At 36.4% G+C, this 16,982-nt stretch overlaps 1 protein-coding gene across 1 annotated transcript in view; it reads right to left on the bottom strand.

The window, feature by feature from the left end:
• The window catches only part of LOC129739076 (calcium-activated potassium channel slowpoke), a 191,324-nt gene that overhangs the window by 37,787 nt on the left and 136,555 nt on the right, over window positions 1–16,982 (bottom strand). Inside the window, exons 14-16 of the mRNA XM_055730463.1 lie at window positions 8,790–8,866; window positions 7,803–7,838; window positions 2,239–2,313 (exon numbers count right to left, since the gene is read on the bottom strand). Coding sequence (XP_055586438.1) covers window positions 2,239–2,313; window positions 7,803–7,838; window positions 8,790–8,866 — 188 coding nt within the window. The remainder of the gene's footprint in view (window positions 1–2,238; window positions 2,314–7,802; window positions 7,839–8,789; window positions 8,867–16,982) is intronic.

Genomic DNA, 16,982 nt, shown 5'->3' with positions numbered 1-16,982 from the left:
GAACATACACACAAATTTGTTTTGCCTTCAGTTGTTTAAAAGTTTTTATTATTGACACACATAATCCCAATAAAAAAATAACCCTCGTGTGCTGTTGTTAAGTGCTGTGTTGATATTCTTGTTTCATGATTTATTGTAGCGTCGAAGTTCACAGTGTTGGAAGGGAAATTGGGTCTTTGATTTTTTCTTCGATACTGACTGAGTGATACATTTGTTCAAGCACATTTATCGATTGATTGATTTTTGGCACAGATAAAACACCCGGCTAAAATGGACGAATTTCAAAATTGCATCAGTCCAAAATTTATCCGATCCACTTTCTCAAAGTTTGCTGCATCCACTGAATACGATACACTCGGACAGTCGAACTTCTTGAAGTTTGCTGACATTTTTTTAGTGAATTGTGTATAAAAATTATGGCTCATTGCGTTCAATGCCAAAAGATATATCTATTAGTTCAGAACTTAACAATAACTTTAGGTATTACTTTTTTTCATTGATGAATGGTTGAAGTCATCAAGTAACAACGCACAACTTCTTAAATTTTCTTTAAAATTTTTTGCAATTTCACAGTTGGATTTTTTTTTGGATTGTGCAAACTACGAACTGACGAACAAAGCGCAGAAATTTAGAGTTCATTAAGAACAGTCTTGCAGTTTCCGTATCTCGGTAAAATCGAAATAAGTAGGAAAAATACTGGACGATTTATTTGCAGTACGTGAACTAAGTTAGCTCTGTTGACAAATAATGTTTGTCTTACGATTAATTCCTCTTTATGGTACAAGGTTAATAGAGAACGCCGATGCGCATTGTCTATCCGATAGGTTGTTTTATCTGAAAGATCCGGTTTCCATCAAGCGTTCTTCAACCTTAATGGGAATTTCTAGTACTTCGTTCATCAGCCGAATAAGGGTAGATCCTAAACTTCACAATAACATTTTTATTTTTTTGAAATTTTCAGTGCATTTGGATAACGCTACAGATAACATGCAGCTGCGACAAACAGCTTCCTCTGCATGGATTAGGCTCGCAATGGCTGATTATCAGCTGAATTGGCCGCCATCCATCGCAGCAAATGTGTTTTACTAGCGCATTGTGAGTTACATTGCAGAGTTGATAGGGAAGTCTTTCCAGGACAGACAGGGAAAAATGTGCACTTTCACGGTAGAGAGCGTGCTTTGAATGTTGGAATTGCTTTGGAAAAATTCTAGCGATACCATCCAGTTCCGTGAGTAGGTATAAGTAGTATAGTTTCGAGGAAAGTATTTGTTTTGCTGATAGCAGGGCTTGAAATGGATTCAAGCATTGTAAAGGGCGAAGATGGAACCGAATCCCTTCTGATCTTGCGCGCTTTGTTCCAATTGCTTGAAGCGAGTTAATTTGTTTCGTGAGACATCAAACGATTAGGATTAGCTTGCAACAGAACGCACAATGATCAGAACTAGGGATGGTCAACAACTATTTCAGGGAATTTTTAATACAGGCTCCTTTGATAAATTGCCGCAGTTTGTTGTTGGTGTGCACGTTTTGTGAGTTTGTTTTTGGGGACTTGGAGAGAAGAAGGGGGAATTGTTAGCGTTTTGGATAGATTTGCAGTTTTATCGGTGAGATAGCTATATGTGTACATATCATACGGTTGTTTATTTTAAATTTATAACTCAACAGATACAACAAATAATTAAACAAAACAGCTTTGGGGATAAACTGGCAATATAAGTTCAAATAGAACAAACAAATCAGTGGCATATAATAGGGGTTATTTTATAGATATGTATATATGTATATTATCAATTTGGAATTTCCATTATTTATAACGTAATAAACATAGTCTAACGTTCAATCAGTAAGTAAGAAAACTTGTAACCAACGACGATATAGGAAAACGGACAGCAGAATCTGGCAAAAAATAAATCCGATGAACGCAAGTTCTGTTTCGCATAACCAAAAACGAGTGCGAAAACACAGAATCGAAATGAAAACGAAACCAAATTTAAACGAAACCAACAAAGAAGGGAAAGTGTGAAGGAAAGTTGATAAACTCGAGACAGATTGAAGGGGAAAAACTGGCTAGAAAAGATAAACGATTAGCGCTTTTGGTTTTTGGTAACTTATCGATAATTTAATTTTTGGTAGAGGTTATTTTAGATCAAAACAGTAGTAGTTTATGGTTTGAGGTTGGATTTTTTTGTTTTTCAAAATCGTGTTTTGATGCTAAAATCGAGTAAAATAAAATCGTACCGTCGATGTAAGTGTGACAGGCGGAGTTAAGGCCCTGTTTTACCATTCCTGTCTGCATCATAATCATGCCAACATCTGAAAGGTCACAAAAACGTTGAGAAAAAAGAGAATAGAAATGAAAAACAAGGGTAAAAAGTAGAAACTAAAAGGTTATCCAACAGAATAAACGATACAGTAGATTATCTCGTTGACTAGCCGCTGTTTTTTGCAGTTGTTTTTTTTTCGTTATGGTTGGGTTCCTTTGATGCGAAAATGAATAAAATGTGAAGCAATATTGGTTGTATGTTGAAATTGACAGTTTGGGATGTTTCTAGTGTTAGTTGTAAGAGTTTTTTTTACGGGAATTGAGCTGCAGTTTTACTGGAGTCGTAGGTTTTCGTAATTGTGGAGTGTTACAAAAAAATTATGATAGAACCGGATTGCGAGATAACTTTGAGAAAAGAAACCATTTTTTCAGATTAAACCTTCTGAAAATTTACAGGAATCATATCTTTCGATTCCTTATTAAAAAAATTAGCTTCTGAAGTCAGTATTGTAATTCCATTCATCAAAAAGAATAGAAAGAAAAGTTGAGACTCAAATTGAGTTGTTTCATTAAACACTGAAGTTAGTTTAATTTTCGGTTCCTTACAAAGCAAATCTCGAATTCAACTCTGGACATATAGTCTTGTAAAAATCGGTGGGTTCATCTATACTGATTCCCGATACGTATATATGGAAAATGTACTAGCTGTGCCGCTGAGAAATTTTAATTTCGATGAAATGATGTCAAAAAAAAACTTTGTTCGTTAAGCAAGTTTTATTCCTCAGGTTCTGTTGAGTCAGATATACATAATTCTTCGCGATCCCTATCACCAGCAAGTAAGATACTTTCGATTCTAGCAGGGGGCATAGTTGATATACAGTTGTTGACATTTTTTGACAATTTTATTTCACATGGTTTAAAAAAAAGTTGCTACAAACTACCGATAAAAAAATATCCAAATTTAGTCATCAATCGGTTTCGATTCATTCGATGTCGCTTAAATAGAGCAATTTCTTCTGTGAATCCACAGATAACGGATAACGTTATGGTGTAAATCCGATCCGTTTTCTGTGATAGAAATGCAAAAATGACAATTGAAATGGTGTTTGATTTCAATGGGTTTAAAATGAAGGATTATTTGCCTTTTTAATAAGACTTTTATAGAAGAAAGAGAAAGAGAGGGAGAACGTGGTCCTGCTCTGCTATTTCACGGGTAAAACAGATGAGGAAAGAGGGAGCTTATCTTTAGGCAGGAGGTACTTGTACGAACAGGAACTGTACAATCGATAACAGAAGTGAGCCTGTGTTTGGCAAAAGTGAGACGTGAGACAGAAACAGAGAAATATATGAAGGTAGACAGAGAAAGATATGAAAAGAGAAAGAGAGCGAGCGCCATAGGGGGAAGGGGGACAGAAAACCACGTGCTGGTGTCATGCAGTATGGTTGTTTTTTCTTGAAGGGTGGAAATGATCTATTTGTTCAAAAACATGATAGGGACACAAAATTCATCAATCGAATAATAGAAAGCATAAGAAGATTTCGGAAATAGTTTTCTAAATAAAATGAAAATTAAAATATAAATAATAACGGAAAATTTACAATATACAGAACACTTCGAATAAATTAATCTATTGATTGTGGTGTTCAATGAATGTTCCACCTTTAAGATCGAGGTTACAATAGCTAGCTTGTGTTCCTTCCATGTGTTTCCTTGTGTGAGCCAGCCACTAGCTCCCTGTCTAATCTCATTTAATGATCCGAAGGATAATCGTATGTATCCCAAGCAGCCAAAAGTCGCATACAAACTTAAACACGGGTACTCATATTACGTAAAAATTACTCAGAAACTTTCATCGCCTTCTGAAGGGTATAAGCATTAAAAACTAAACATCAATCCACCTTTAATGCGACATTTTTTCATTGCATTGAATCAATTCAATAATTTTATGTTTGTGCTAGACATGGCAGATAAGCGCTGCAAAATTTTCCCCACCAAAAGGACAAAACATAACTTTCGAATTCTTGGGTCTTGTTCTTCAAGACTGATACTCAAAAAGTAGAATGTAGTAGTTGTTTTGCTTTAATTCAGACGATTGAAGTTGCTGAGGTATCCTAACTCAAATTGACAAAACTTGATAATTAGTTCAAAAATTTTGCTTATAAATGTTGAAATCAGTTAGGTTTGAATCGTTGATAAAATAAAATAACCAAAAATAGTATTTTTCGAATCCAACCACAATCTTTTATTGGAATTTAGTAAACCAAGGTTGCAATGGTTTTATTGGGGTTAATTGTTATAAATTAGAAATTCATATGGTACACCATGTTAGATTCAAATCATGACGATGAGGTGCACTGCCATAAACTACCAATCAGATCTTATGAAAGGGGAAAATTATTAATTTTGCTCGTTTCACATAGAGCATGACAGTGCATTCAATAACAAAATCAAGAATAATACACACTGCAGTCTATTAAACACAAAGAAACCTCATAGCACAATCAACTAGTGGCCTTACAACACAATCCGAATAAAATTGGATTTTAAATTAGTTCTTTAATGTTTTTAACTTTGAAATTTGAGTTCTACCAAATCCTTCGACAGCTTGGCATAGGTGACGTCTCGAAAAGAATCTAATATGGCTCTCGGCACTACCTTCTTTCAATATTCCTTGGGCGCGTAGAAGGTTCTACAGTGTCGGACAATAGAATAGGACCGCTCTAATGCAAAATATTCAAATCACCTTTAAACTGCTAATTCAAATATAATAATATGCGACACCTAGCGGCAAGCACTTATTGTAGTATGCCAACTTTGTATACTGCACGTTTGTTGCAATCAAAGCAACTCGTTTGTTCTACTCGACCAGAAAGCCAGACAGTCAGAGGGTGAAAAAAGTCGCGTAATAAAATAAGACCAGTTCATCGTGTCGGCATGGGTCGGGCACATCACTGCACGGAGGTCCAGCGAGCGATCATCCGGAATCTGCACAAGGCTGGCAAAAGCCAACGCGAGATTGCCGACTACTTAGGAAGGTCGAAAACTTTCGTTTTAGACGCGCTTCACAGCACCGGCAAACGGGAACTGACCGGCCTCCTCCGCAAAACGACGCCGAAGGACGATTCGGCAATTAAGCGGGCCTCGTAAATGGACCCTTTCAAAGCGTCCAAGCTTATCAGAGACGAGCTGAACTTATCTGTGAGTTCCCGGACGGTTCAGCGACGGTTGGCGGAGAAGGGACTAGGAGGAAAAAGTCCCCGGAAGGTGCCGAAGCTGACGCCGAAGCACTTGAAGGCGCGGCTGAATTATGCGAAGGACCATTTCGATTGGGTCGGTCCGGAAAAGGAGAAACTATGGAGAAATGTGCTGTGGTCGGATGAGACCAAAGTGAACCTCATCGGCTCGGACGGAAAGAGTTGGGTCCATCGCCCACAAGGCTGTGCGTGTATGCCCCAGTATACAAATAAAACATTCAAACATGGAGGAGGTAGCATCATGGTGTGGGGGTGCTTTTCCTGGTACGGGGTGGGTCCCTTGTACTGGATCGACCGGATTATGGACCAGCATCTCTACGCCCAGATACTTCGGGAAGTAATGCTGCCACACGCCGAGTGGGAGATGCCCCTAAAGTGGCAGTTCCAGCAGGACAACGACCCAAAACATACCGCTAAAACGGTTAAAAAGTGGTTTCAGGATAATAAGGTAGACGATATGGAGTGGCCAGCACAGTCCCCTGATCTCAATTTCATAGAGAACCTATGGGAAATAGTTAAACGTAAGGTATACACCGAAAAATCAAAAAAACAAGCAGCAGCTGTGGGAGAGAATCCAGGCGGTGTGGTACGCTATCCCGGTGAGAACGTGCCAAAAGCTGGTGGAGTCGATGCCGAACCGGGTGCGAGAAGTGATGCGTAATAAGGGTTATACCACCAAGTACTAACCCTGCAAATCGATCACGGTATGAATTTCTTTTTTTTTTTAATTTTTTTTACCATGAATTCTAAAGCGGTCCTATTTTATGTTGCGTTATTTTTAAATAAAGGACAATTGTTTTAACTACGGATGATTTTAATTTCTTCGAAGAATGGAATTTACAATTTGTAAAATGTTTGATACACTTAAATGGATTTTTTTTTCTCAAAGTTTTGTCACTTTCTGTTTTGGATTGAGCTGTGGTCCTATTCAATTGTCCGACACTGTATGTGTTCCTTCAGGGGCTGAATAGCATTCTCTTCAGCCACTGAAATTAACTTCAGAGTAGCTTTAACTACTTAAACTTTAGGCTGATCAGCATTCTCTAAGAACACCTGCCGAAACTGATTAAGCTTCTATGGTATCTCTTTATGAAACTCTTGGTTGCTTGGGTATGTTTCGTTAGCAGTCAACTCATGACTGTTTTGGCTATTTTACAGCTGCTTTGAAACATGCAAATGTCTAGTACAAGTGAAAAAATTCATTACTGATATATTTTTATTCTTTGTCATTCACTTTTAATGAAGACTGACCAAAGTCATTTTTCAATTATCCTTCAGATCATAAACATTTGTAAATAACGATAAAAATATAATAAAAAAACAATGGTACCGATGCTACGGGATAAGTTGACTGTTATGTGACTGTTGAATGTGTGCCTCGAACAGCGAGTTTTGTTCCTCAATCGACTTTGTTTTCAATCTAAGCTAAAACGACTGACTGTATTGATCGTTTCTGTATCAGCGTACCTATTCCGAAAATTTGCTGCTCTGTCTTGGTGGGGTGAACGTTTTTCTGAGACAACCTTCTTATTGAAACCACCGAAACAAGTCAGATTTGATAGTGAATAACCCGACTGCTGCCTATCCCATTGTTGACAAATATCTTGCATATGATTTCTGGGGTGAAATACTACACACTACTGCGGTATGCTGCTCAAAGTTTACAGTTAAGGTATCAAAGAACTACGAAGTTAAGTGAACGGTGTCAATATTATTTCAAAACCCAACGTTCAATGGTCGCGTCATCCGAGTTAAGCCGATTTGTTGTTTTTATTAATAAATCAACTTTCAAAACGAAAACAAACAGTAAACGTAAACATGTCAACTCTGTGAAGAACGCTAATGTCGAGAATTACGCATGTATGTACAAATGAACTAAGTGTGAACAAGTTGAGAAAAGTTATCGTATAGTAGTCTACTGAATAAGATTGATTCGAGATGGAACGAAACGAAACTATTCTCTCAAAGTGATGAAAGATTGAATCTATTGTTGCACTAAAAATTGAAAAATCGTTAAGTATAGAACAAACTCAAAAGATACAAAACAAAACAAAAAAGTAGAGAACAATCAACAAATTCTCCTTGTCGGTTGGAGAAAAAATAGAAGGAAAAAATTGAAAAAGATAGAAAAACTAAACGAAACGCTAGACAATCGATAGAGGATAAATATTTATTAATAGAGAAAGAGGCTGATATCTCTGAGAAGTGGTTACACTAAGGTTACAAAATAGTAGGAAGAAAGAAATAGGTAAGTTAGAGGGAAAAACTGGTACTAATGCTTTACCTAGATCACCTATTTTAGTCCTGGTTTGTACAGTCACTGTACAGTTTGCAATACGGTTATTTTTGATATTTCGTTTGTGTTTGCGATTGAGTAACAGTTTTACAGAGAGGTTTTTGCAGTGTATATCCAGTGATTGATTTTCACAGTGATTAATTTTTTTTGTCAGGGAGAGTCGGAAGTTGAACCGTATTTCAAGTTTGTTTTAAGAGTTACATGGTTTGTTTTATTATCGGTCGCACCCAAAACAAACCATGTCAAGATTTGTTTTTATTTCAACGGGCATCGTTTATTCATCGTCGGCAAGATTCGTATAGGTGTGTTATAGCAAGAGGTAAACAAGAGAGAAAACGATTAATATATTGAAACACGCATCAAACCTATTCATGAGCAAACATTGTCTTCGAATAGGTTCAATTAAGACAAGGACAATCTACAGTTCAAACTTTTTCTAGAAATCAATCGATTCTAGAAACAATCCATCTGAGCAAGTTAACTTAGGAAAACCAGTTTGTTGTATCGCTTTTACTATCGGGATCATCGTGTAGTGTTATTTTAACCGTGATGTGTGTCTTGTGTGTTTTCCGAATGACGTTTTACCCTGAACCCTGATTGTTTTTTTTTCGGCGAGCGAAATAATTTTGACGTCTTAAGCAAACGTCAGTATCGAGCAATCTTTTCTTACGTTTTGGTGTGTATTGCCGAGCTTCCTTAAACCGAACATCACGAGTTTGAGTAACCAGTTAATAACTAGTTTATAAATTATTCTGCGAAACATCGTCAAATGACGGCTTTTTTGGAATCTGATGCTTTTTTCAATTTCTTCTAAATGTTACATTTTATTATATCCCGTGATGTTCGGAGACAAGATGATAAACTTCGGAAACGTCCCAACGAGCTTTATCGGTGTTTTTTTTTTCATACCCACGAGTTGAGAATTTTAACTATTAAAAAGGACAGATTATGTGATTGGAAACAGAATCAACTTACAGTTTTTGCACTTGCACTTTTTGATGAGAGTTTCGTCTTTGATGTCGTCGTGACATGCCTTGCAGTAGAACCACACTCTGTGAAATGGAAAGCAAAAAATAAAGATCAGGAATAAGGTAAAATCGTGCGAATATTTGATAAATTCTACTTAGAATCCGCCATTTTCGATACTCGTTCTAACGTCAGAGGTCTGCTAAAACTATCAGCTACAAGGTGACACTAGAGTCTGTTCATTTGGCCTTCTAAAGGGTGGAACGACCATAAAGCCAAATATAATAGAAACCAATATAATATACCTCACTTCCCAAAAAATGGGAGACACACCATGCGTGCCTCCATGTGAGTAAAGTTCTTACTTAACGTAGAAATTTTTAGTAAAATGACCAAAGTTGTCTGAGAATAAAGTATATCAGACAGAAAAAAAGAAAGTACAATCTATCACAGTAACCATACATTTGAAAAAGGAAGTAGAAACGACATAAGTCAAATCAAAACAAAAGAGAGTTGTGAAAAAATGTATTTTCCAAACAAGGAGTGCAGTATTTGACTGGACTGTTTTTCTTTTTCTGCGAAGAAGAAACCCAAACTCAAAAAGCAAACGAGCCAGATAAGCGATCCAATACTCCTGTCTTGGATCCAAATTCTTCAGATTTACCAATAAAATGTTGACATTTAAAAAAAAAAGTTATCTACTTTTTCTGGACCCATAACAAGATAACTAGATAATCAAAAGAGTGCAATGGCATGGATAACGGTGAGGTTTGGGTAACCGAAACAAGGATTTCCGGGTTCAAATGTGAGTTCGTTATCTCTTGTAGAACCTTAACAAACGATTTATTTTCTTTTGATTATACTATTTATGACGTGTTTTGAGATTATTGGCCTCTTCGATTTATGCCAATAAGCCGCTCACAAGTATTGACGCTCTCTGGAGCCACTACTACAAATGTTAAAGCTTATATTCCAATATTTTCAGATTCACATAAGATAGTTCTTGTTGAATAGCTTTACACATCCAATGGCTGATTACGAGAACGCACTTTTTCTGACAGCTTCAATTACTCTCTGGAGCCACGATTTTCGCACTCCATCGTTAGAAGCCACCTTGTTTTTTTGCGTTAATCATCACAGGGCTTATGTGTTGAAAGTTGATTATTAAAAACGACTTTCACTACTCGTCAGTAAATTTTTAAGCACGTTCCTTAAAAACGAACGTTCCTTTATTAATTAAGTTAACAATCAAACAACGCGAGCATCAAAACTTATTTAGTTCAATCACATAAAGCTTAGTTCTTTTAGAAATGGGACACTTTCTTTTGCTAATAGCTCGTTTACTAGTAATCGGATATTCAAAATTTTGACAGCATTTTGTTGCCTGTAAAAATAACTATCCGACCTATTTTTTCAAAATTTAAAATTCACGCGTTTTTGAGATATTTACGATACAAGAGAAAAAGGAAAAAATATGTTTGCACAGTTTCATACAAAATCGATCATTTTCAAATTGATAGCTGTCAAAACCGTTGATTATTCAAAGAATGACTGTGTGTGAGTGGTGGAAAAGTATGCAAATACTGTCAAAAACGTCCACAAAATTCAAATCAAGCATTGGAGTGATGCATATGATCGGCAACTTCGGCTAAGGGTCATCAGGGAAATCAAGTCTCATACCAGCATTTTTAATTTTCAAAAAGCGAAAAACTAATGGTAGATCACTGAAATTTCCAAAAAAGATGTTCTCCGATAAGCAGAAAGTGTTGCCTGGTAATGACCATTCAAACCTAACCTCAAACAACAAAATTTTGCTAATTTCACAGCTCGTAAGCTGTATAGCCGGTTCCGAAGCTATGGGACAGATGATTTCTGATGAACGACAAAACTTATGAAATACCCTATTTCAAACAAATACCAGCGTTTAAATCCTATACCATGTCTGCTCGTGGCAAGGTCCAGGGTTTATTAAAGTATTTTTCGCTAGTTATTTGTATAAAATATAATGATTTGCCTAAATTCTGCTTCTGTGAAAAAAAAAAAACAACAATTTTAAAACAAAAACTATGGTTTTCACTCTTTTCAAAAGCCTAAAAAAGTAATCTTGTACATACCCTTCGCAACCTACGATCTATACTAATCGATTATACTTTAAGTTCAATCTCCTGATGTTTTAACTTCGATATTGCCAGATTTTGCCAGCAGAAATTTTATTAAAAACGCTCAAAAAATGGTTCAAAAATAATCAAATTTATCAATTTCGAAACAGTTGTGTTCACTAAATTGCCCTCAGTTTCTTTTAAAAGAGAAGTATTGGTCCGAAAAGTAGCAGAAATTGAAGGAGGAGGATGTAGCAACCTAAAATACAGATTAGACGAAGTATTAGTTTGAAAAATTGATCATTATCATGACTGAAAAAAGTGTGCGCTGGTCGATGGGAGGTACCAAGAACACAGTAGAGTTTATTCTTACAAAAATGCAATAAATATTTTTTTTCAAATTTGTTCATGAATTATCATAAGATGACCTTCATTTGCTTCATAGAAAGTATTTAGATCAAACGAAGGGTTTTTGAGATACACGCATTCGTAACTGTCCCATTTCTAAAAGAACTAAGCTTCAACAGAAATTCGAAGCCCATTACATCTTCTCGCGATGTGTTAGAAATTTCACTGCGTTCGAAGTAAATGCAAGGCCGTTGATTTCTTTTTAATTTCCATTCAGTATTCCAATCGGCCACACATGTGATAATCTGAAATGCTAATGTGAAAAATGAAAATCTCCATACAATTAACGCATTTTTATTTACCGATATAGGACATTAGACTGAGTAGATTTGGGGTCATTGTTCGGCGGAAAATTTACTTCAGAGAATTTATAAATTGGCACCAAAACGATAGTCAGGCTTTTTTTCACAGAAGAAACAAAAATGATGTTGATTTTTCAGTACAAAATATTAAATTTTCCCATACAAACCTTAAAGTTCAAATTTACTCATGTATCTAAACGTTACTTAAAAATTCTGCAAAAAATCATGGATGAGCTTTGAACCAAAACAAAGCTTTTAAGATCCCAGGGTTTCAGAAATTTAAAAATGACCCCAAATCGACTCAGTCTAATAGGACATATAAGAGATTTGTTGGGCACACATCAAAGCTTTTTATATGCGTCTAAAGCAAAATTCATATAAAATTTTGTATTTTCCGGGAGTGTGAGCGCATTTTCTCTTAAAAAGAGACGTTCGGTATATTTCGAATTATCTGCTTACAAATGAAAATTATTACGTGGTTATTTGATTGAAAATTAGTCCGGAAACATGCAGAGCCAAATTAAATAAAAAACCGACCATCTATGTAAAGCAGTAAAAACGGTTTCCTCAGATAATTCTTAGGCAGACTCTGGTTTATCTTGTAGAGTTTTCAATCAGGAAAAAAATGTTAAGCTTCCGTCGTAGCAATATTTGTTCTGCTTCCACTGAAATCGGGCGAATCCATCTTTGGTTTCTCAGCGTACCTCACTTGAAATCGGAAAACAAACATACAGTACCATTCATTATTGTATAGAAATTTGAAGTACGCGAACTGTCAATTCGACTTTGAACATCCATAACTTTTTACTCTGATGATATTTTTTGATTAAATTTTCTGCGTTAGATAGATCAACTGTCACACAATTCAATCACAAAATTTGAGCTTTCTATAGTTTGTGTGGCCTGAGATACAGAAGTTCTACGAAAATCGGACTTTTTTTACTTTCACCATTCAAACTTCAATATCTCAGAAACTATGTAACACTTTTTATTGAAATTTTGCAGAGTGATTGTTGAAACACTAAGTTAGCATGTCTGGAGTTCTTGAAAAATTCTATCGATGGGATCCAAAGTTATGCGAGGTAAAATATTTCAGGCATGAACCTAAAAATGCGATTTCTATAGAATTTTGGACGATTCATTAGAACAATATCTTTTCCATCCACAAATCAGCCAAATAATGTCTGACAGAAGCAATTAAGAAAAGAAAAAAAAAAGAATAAATGATCCATTTGTGTTTTGAAATCAGAATCTCACAAAATTGTTTAAGATTTTTGATTGAAACAGATTTACTGGTTGTTCAACATAAGATATGATTTTCCTATGGAAACATTCGTCCAAAATTCTATAGAAATCGCATTTTTTGGTTCATGCCTGAAATATTGTACATCGCGTAACTTTTGATCCCATCGATAAAACTTTTCAAAAACTTCAGACAGGATAACTCAATATTTCAACAATCACTTTGTAAAATTTCAATACAATGCGTAGCGTAGTTTCTGAGATATTGCAATTTAAATGGTAAAAGTCCAAAACGTCCGATTTTCGTAGAACTACTATATCTCAAGCCACACAATTTATAGAAATCTCCAATTTTGTAAAATAATAGTATGATAGTTGATCTATCTTACGCAGAAAATGTGATCAAAAAATATCATCAGAGTGACGGTGCACGTGCTTCCAATTTCTATACAATCATGAACGGTACTGTACATAGAAGTGAACAAATATACGGGCTTTCTAAAACTGTGGTCTACTACAAAATTTTTCAAAAGTTTTCATAAATTATTTGAAAAATTAACTTTTTTCCGTCGAGTCGTATTCATTTTACATGAAGCTGTCACTTTTGTTTACGCAACGGCCTACTTATACAAATGCACTGTGCAAAAGCCCTATAGGGCAAAAAAATGTGACAGCCCCACGTGAAATAAATACAAATCGACGAAAGAAAGATATTTTTCGAAGAATTTATGAAAACTCTTGGAAAGTTCCTTATGTACGACACAATTTTCAAAAGCTAAAACATTTTTTTACTTGTTGGTGTTTTTTTCTGATTTCAAGTGAGGTTCTTCGAAAAAAAAAATTAAGATTTTGTACAGGATACGAGTGTTTCTAGTGGAAGTAGGACAAATATTGCTGAACCTTCTTAATAAATTTCGTGACTTAAACTATTAACTTCATCTCCCTGATTCAAAATTTTTTAATATAGACCCGAACACGTGATCAAAGAATCTGGGGGAACCGTTTAATGCTTTAAAATGATGGCTGGCTTGTTTTTTTCATTTTGTTTTGCTTGGAACCGCACTGATATCCAATAAAATATTAATCCACAAAATTGTTTCCACTTGCCAGCAAATGATTCGAAGTTTGCTTTAACAATGTTTTTAAGAGAAATTGAACATTCGTTTAACGGAAAACCATCATTTTAGTTGAATTTTGCTCTTTTCGCATATAAAAATCTCTGATGTGTGCTCAACAGATGTGTTTGTAGCAAAAGCCCTATTCATTGAATGACTGATAAAAAAACAAAAAGAGAAATTTCTCGACGAAGTAAGAACTTTCTCCATGGAGTGATGCTGATGTGCATGTCCTTGGTGAAGTGTATGAAGCATGTTGAGAGTTACCAATGTTATTTATAATATGTTTGATGAAGTGCTCAACTTCAACGTAGCATAAATCACATAATCGAATATTTTGAAAGAAATGGAAAAAAGGGGTTTGTTGGCACAGATGTGTAGAATGATGTGCCTACTTTGTTTACGGTGCACGCTCTTAAGTTGTCAAAATGGCCTCCACGCAAGGGAAACGGCTTTTGAAGATTATGCACCCGCAGCAAGAATTTTTGCTTTTGTCGAATTATCAGTTAGCTCGACTTACATTATCGACTGTTTCGTTATGGATTAAGAGACATAGAGAATTCTACACGGCCGGCAACGGGGAGGGACAAGATTTCTGAAAACCTTAAGTTGTCAAAATGCACAAAGAAATATTTATATGGTTTGACAGACAATATGCTCAGAAATGCAGCATTCTTGTAACAACCGGCACTAACAATCAGGGTGTATACGTGAACAATTGCCTCCAAAAATTCCTGTCATTCCTGCAAGATTCCCCGCTGTTTTGGCCTCATGTTACTAGGGCAAAAAGGCCCTGAAGTTGTATGCGACCAACTTGTGTCCAATTTGTGCTAAGGGATAAGAGTCCGACAAAAGGCCCAGAACTTCGACGGATCGAACAATATTGGGCCATTATCAAACGAAACCTTTGAAAGGCTAAAAAAGCGAGCAGAAGTTCAAAGTGAACTGGCGTATAGCAGCTTAGAAGGTCGACAAATAGACAAATGTACAAAATCTAGTGTAGCATGTGAAAAAGAAGGCAGCAAAAAATAATGTAATTTATGAACTCCAAAATGAAAAAAACTAGATTTTTTTTTAAAATTAAGAATAAAAGTAACCAAACCCCGGTTGTAAGGAAGGCGATGATAACAAACTGAGAAGGCTACACATCGATAAGTCCGTTTCTGAGTTGACGGGAGCTTATCTGAGCGATCACATACCGACTTCTTGTTCGTTCGCACTGCAAGTTTCCGCTTGTGGGGCGAACTACGCTTGGTATAATCATGTGTATGCAACTCTATCTGTATCTACTACTTCATAGTAGTTGGCCCGTGCCGAACAAAAATTTGGTACCTATGTGATGATAATGCACAAATAAATTCTACCCGCTCATTTTCTTCATCTTTCATTTCTTTTAACTTTCTATCCCACTATAAAATTTCATAATGTTAAGATGTCCTTAATAAAAAGTACATCATTTTTCATCGATAAGGCCGATAAATCAAATAACAAACATAAATTATAAAATTAAAATTAAACAAACTCTAAACGTTTTTTTTTTTGTTTAAGTACTTTTTGGTCGATCCACCCTTTAAGCCTTTAAGGGTCCAACTCGTCTATATGATCCGGCCAATCCACGGACCATGACAACGTCCTAACTGCGATACCTTTATACTATATACATTAGGGTGGAAATCAATGTATGGGAAAAAAATCATGATCGAATTTCAAAAACCAACCATTACAGATTGGCCCAAAAAATATTAACTGTGCAAAATTTCAGCTCAATCGGACTTGATTTAGGAGTCCGTTTTTAGTTTTTTACTCTCAAAAATCATCAAAGGGGGGCCAAAGAAAATCGGAAAAATCGAAATTTTTATTTTGATTTCAAATGACTTAGAAATGCATAAAAAGTCAAGATCTGGTGGCGATTTTTTTTTTGTAAATTCTTAATTTGATTTGTCATCTGACAGACAACTTCTATTTGTGGCCCAGTGACTTAGACTATATGACCATGGTTTTCCTTTGTTCCCTCCTTTGGTGATTTTTAAAATTTTGAAGTCGATTTTTTTTTCGAGTTTAGTTAGCGCTCAACTTTCGAGCTGTGCGGTCGCTTTTTTTGACGTAGCAGATTTCGAAAGTCGTTCACGGACTATTTCTATACAAAAGTCAAAACCGTCGCGAAACCAAGTATCGGTTCGCCGTATTGTGGCTTCGTGATGGGGAGGCGCGAAAATACTTTTCGCGTCGACTTTTCGCTTCTACCAAAACCACCTTCTTACGAGGACGTACATAAGTTCATCGCGCATAAACTTTGTTTAACGCGAGAAAATGTACTGATGATTCAGCCAAACCGCCGAAGCGGATCAGTTTTTGTTGAGGTCGTTGACCTTAAACTCGCCGAGCAGATCGTCGAGGAACACGATAACAAGCATGAGGTTGTTGTCGACGGTAAAACCTACAAAATTCGTGTGACGATGGAAGACGGGGCTGTGGAAGTGAGGGTCTTTGATCTAACGCGAGCAGTTTCCAACGATCAAGTTGCCGACTTTTTACGATCGTATGGCGAAGTGCTGTCCGTACGGGATATACTGTGGGACGAAAAATTCCTTTTCGGAGGAACACCAACGGGCGTACGTGCCGCACGAATGATCGTGACCAAAAATATACCATCCTCCGTCGTAATCCAAAATGAAACGACAGCGGTTGTATATAAGGGCCAAAGGCAAACCTGTGTTCACTGCTGCGAATTTGTCCACACAGGAATTCCCTGTGTGCAGAACAAGAGACTGCTGGTACAAAAACTTACCGCAGACCAATCTGGTAGACTTCTATACTCCAACGTAGCGAAGTTCTACACACAACCACCACAAGCTCAGGCTAGAAAGCCAACAACAACCAAGGCGGTAGCCTCGGACCCAACTCCATCCAGCTCAAAAACAACAGCTTCGACCCAACCGCTCCCGAAACAAACAGACACCGACAAAATGCCACCTCCCGTAGCCGCATCTAAATCCGCCCGACCAGCAGTCGCGTGTAGCGATGTCGACATTTCAC

Source organism: Uranotaenia lowii, chromosome 1 (assembly GCF_029784155.1).
Source record: "Uranotaenia lowii strain MFRU-FL chromosome 1, ASM2978415v1, whole genome shotgun sequence".
Lineage (NCBI taxonomy): Eukaryota > Metazoa > Arthropoda > Insecta > Diptera > Culicidae > Uranotaenia > Uranotaenia lowii.
Note: the sequence above shows the minus strand (reverse complement) of the source record. Positions and strands in the feature narration are given on the sequence as shown.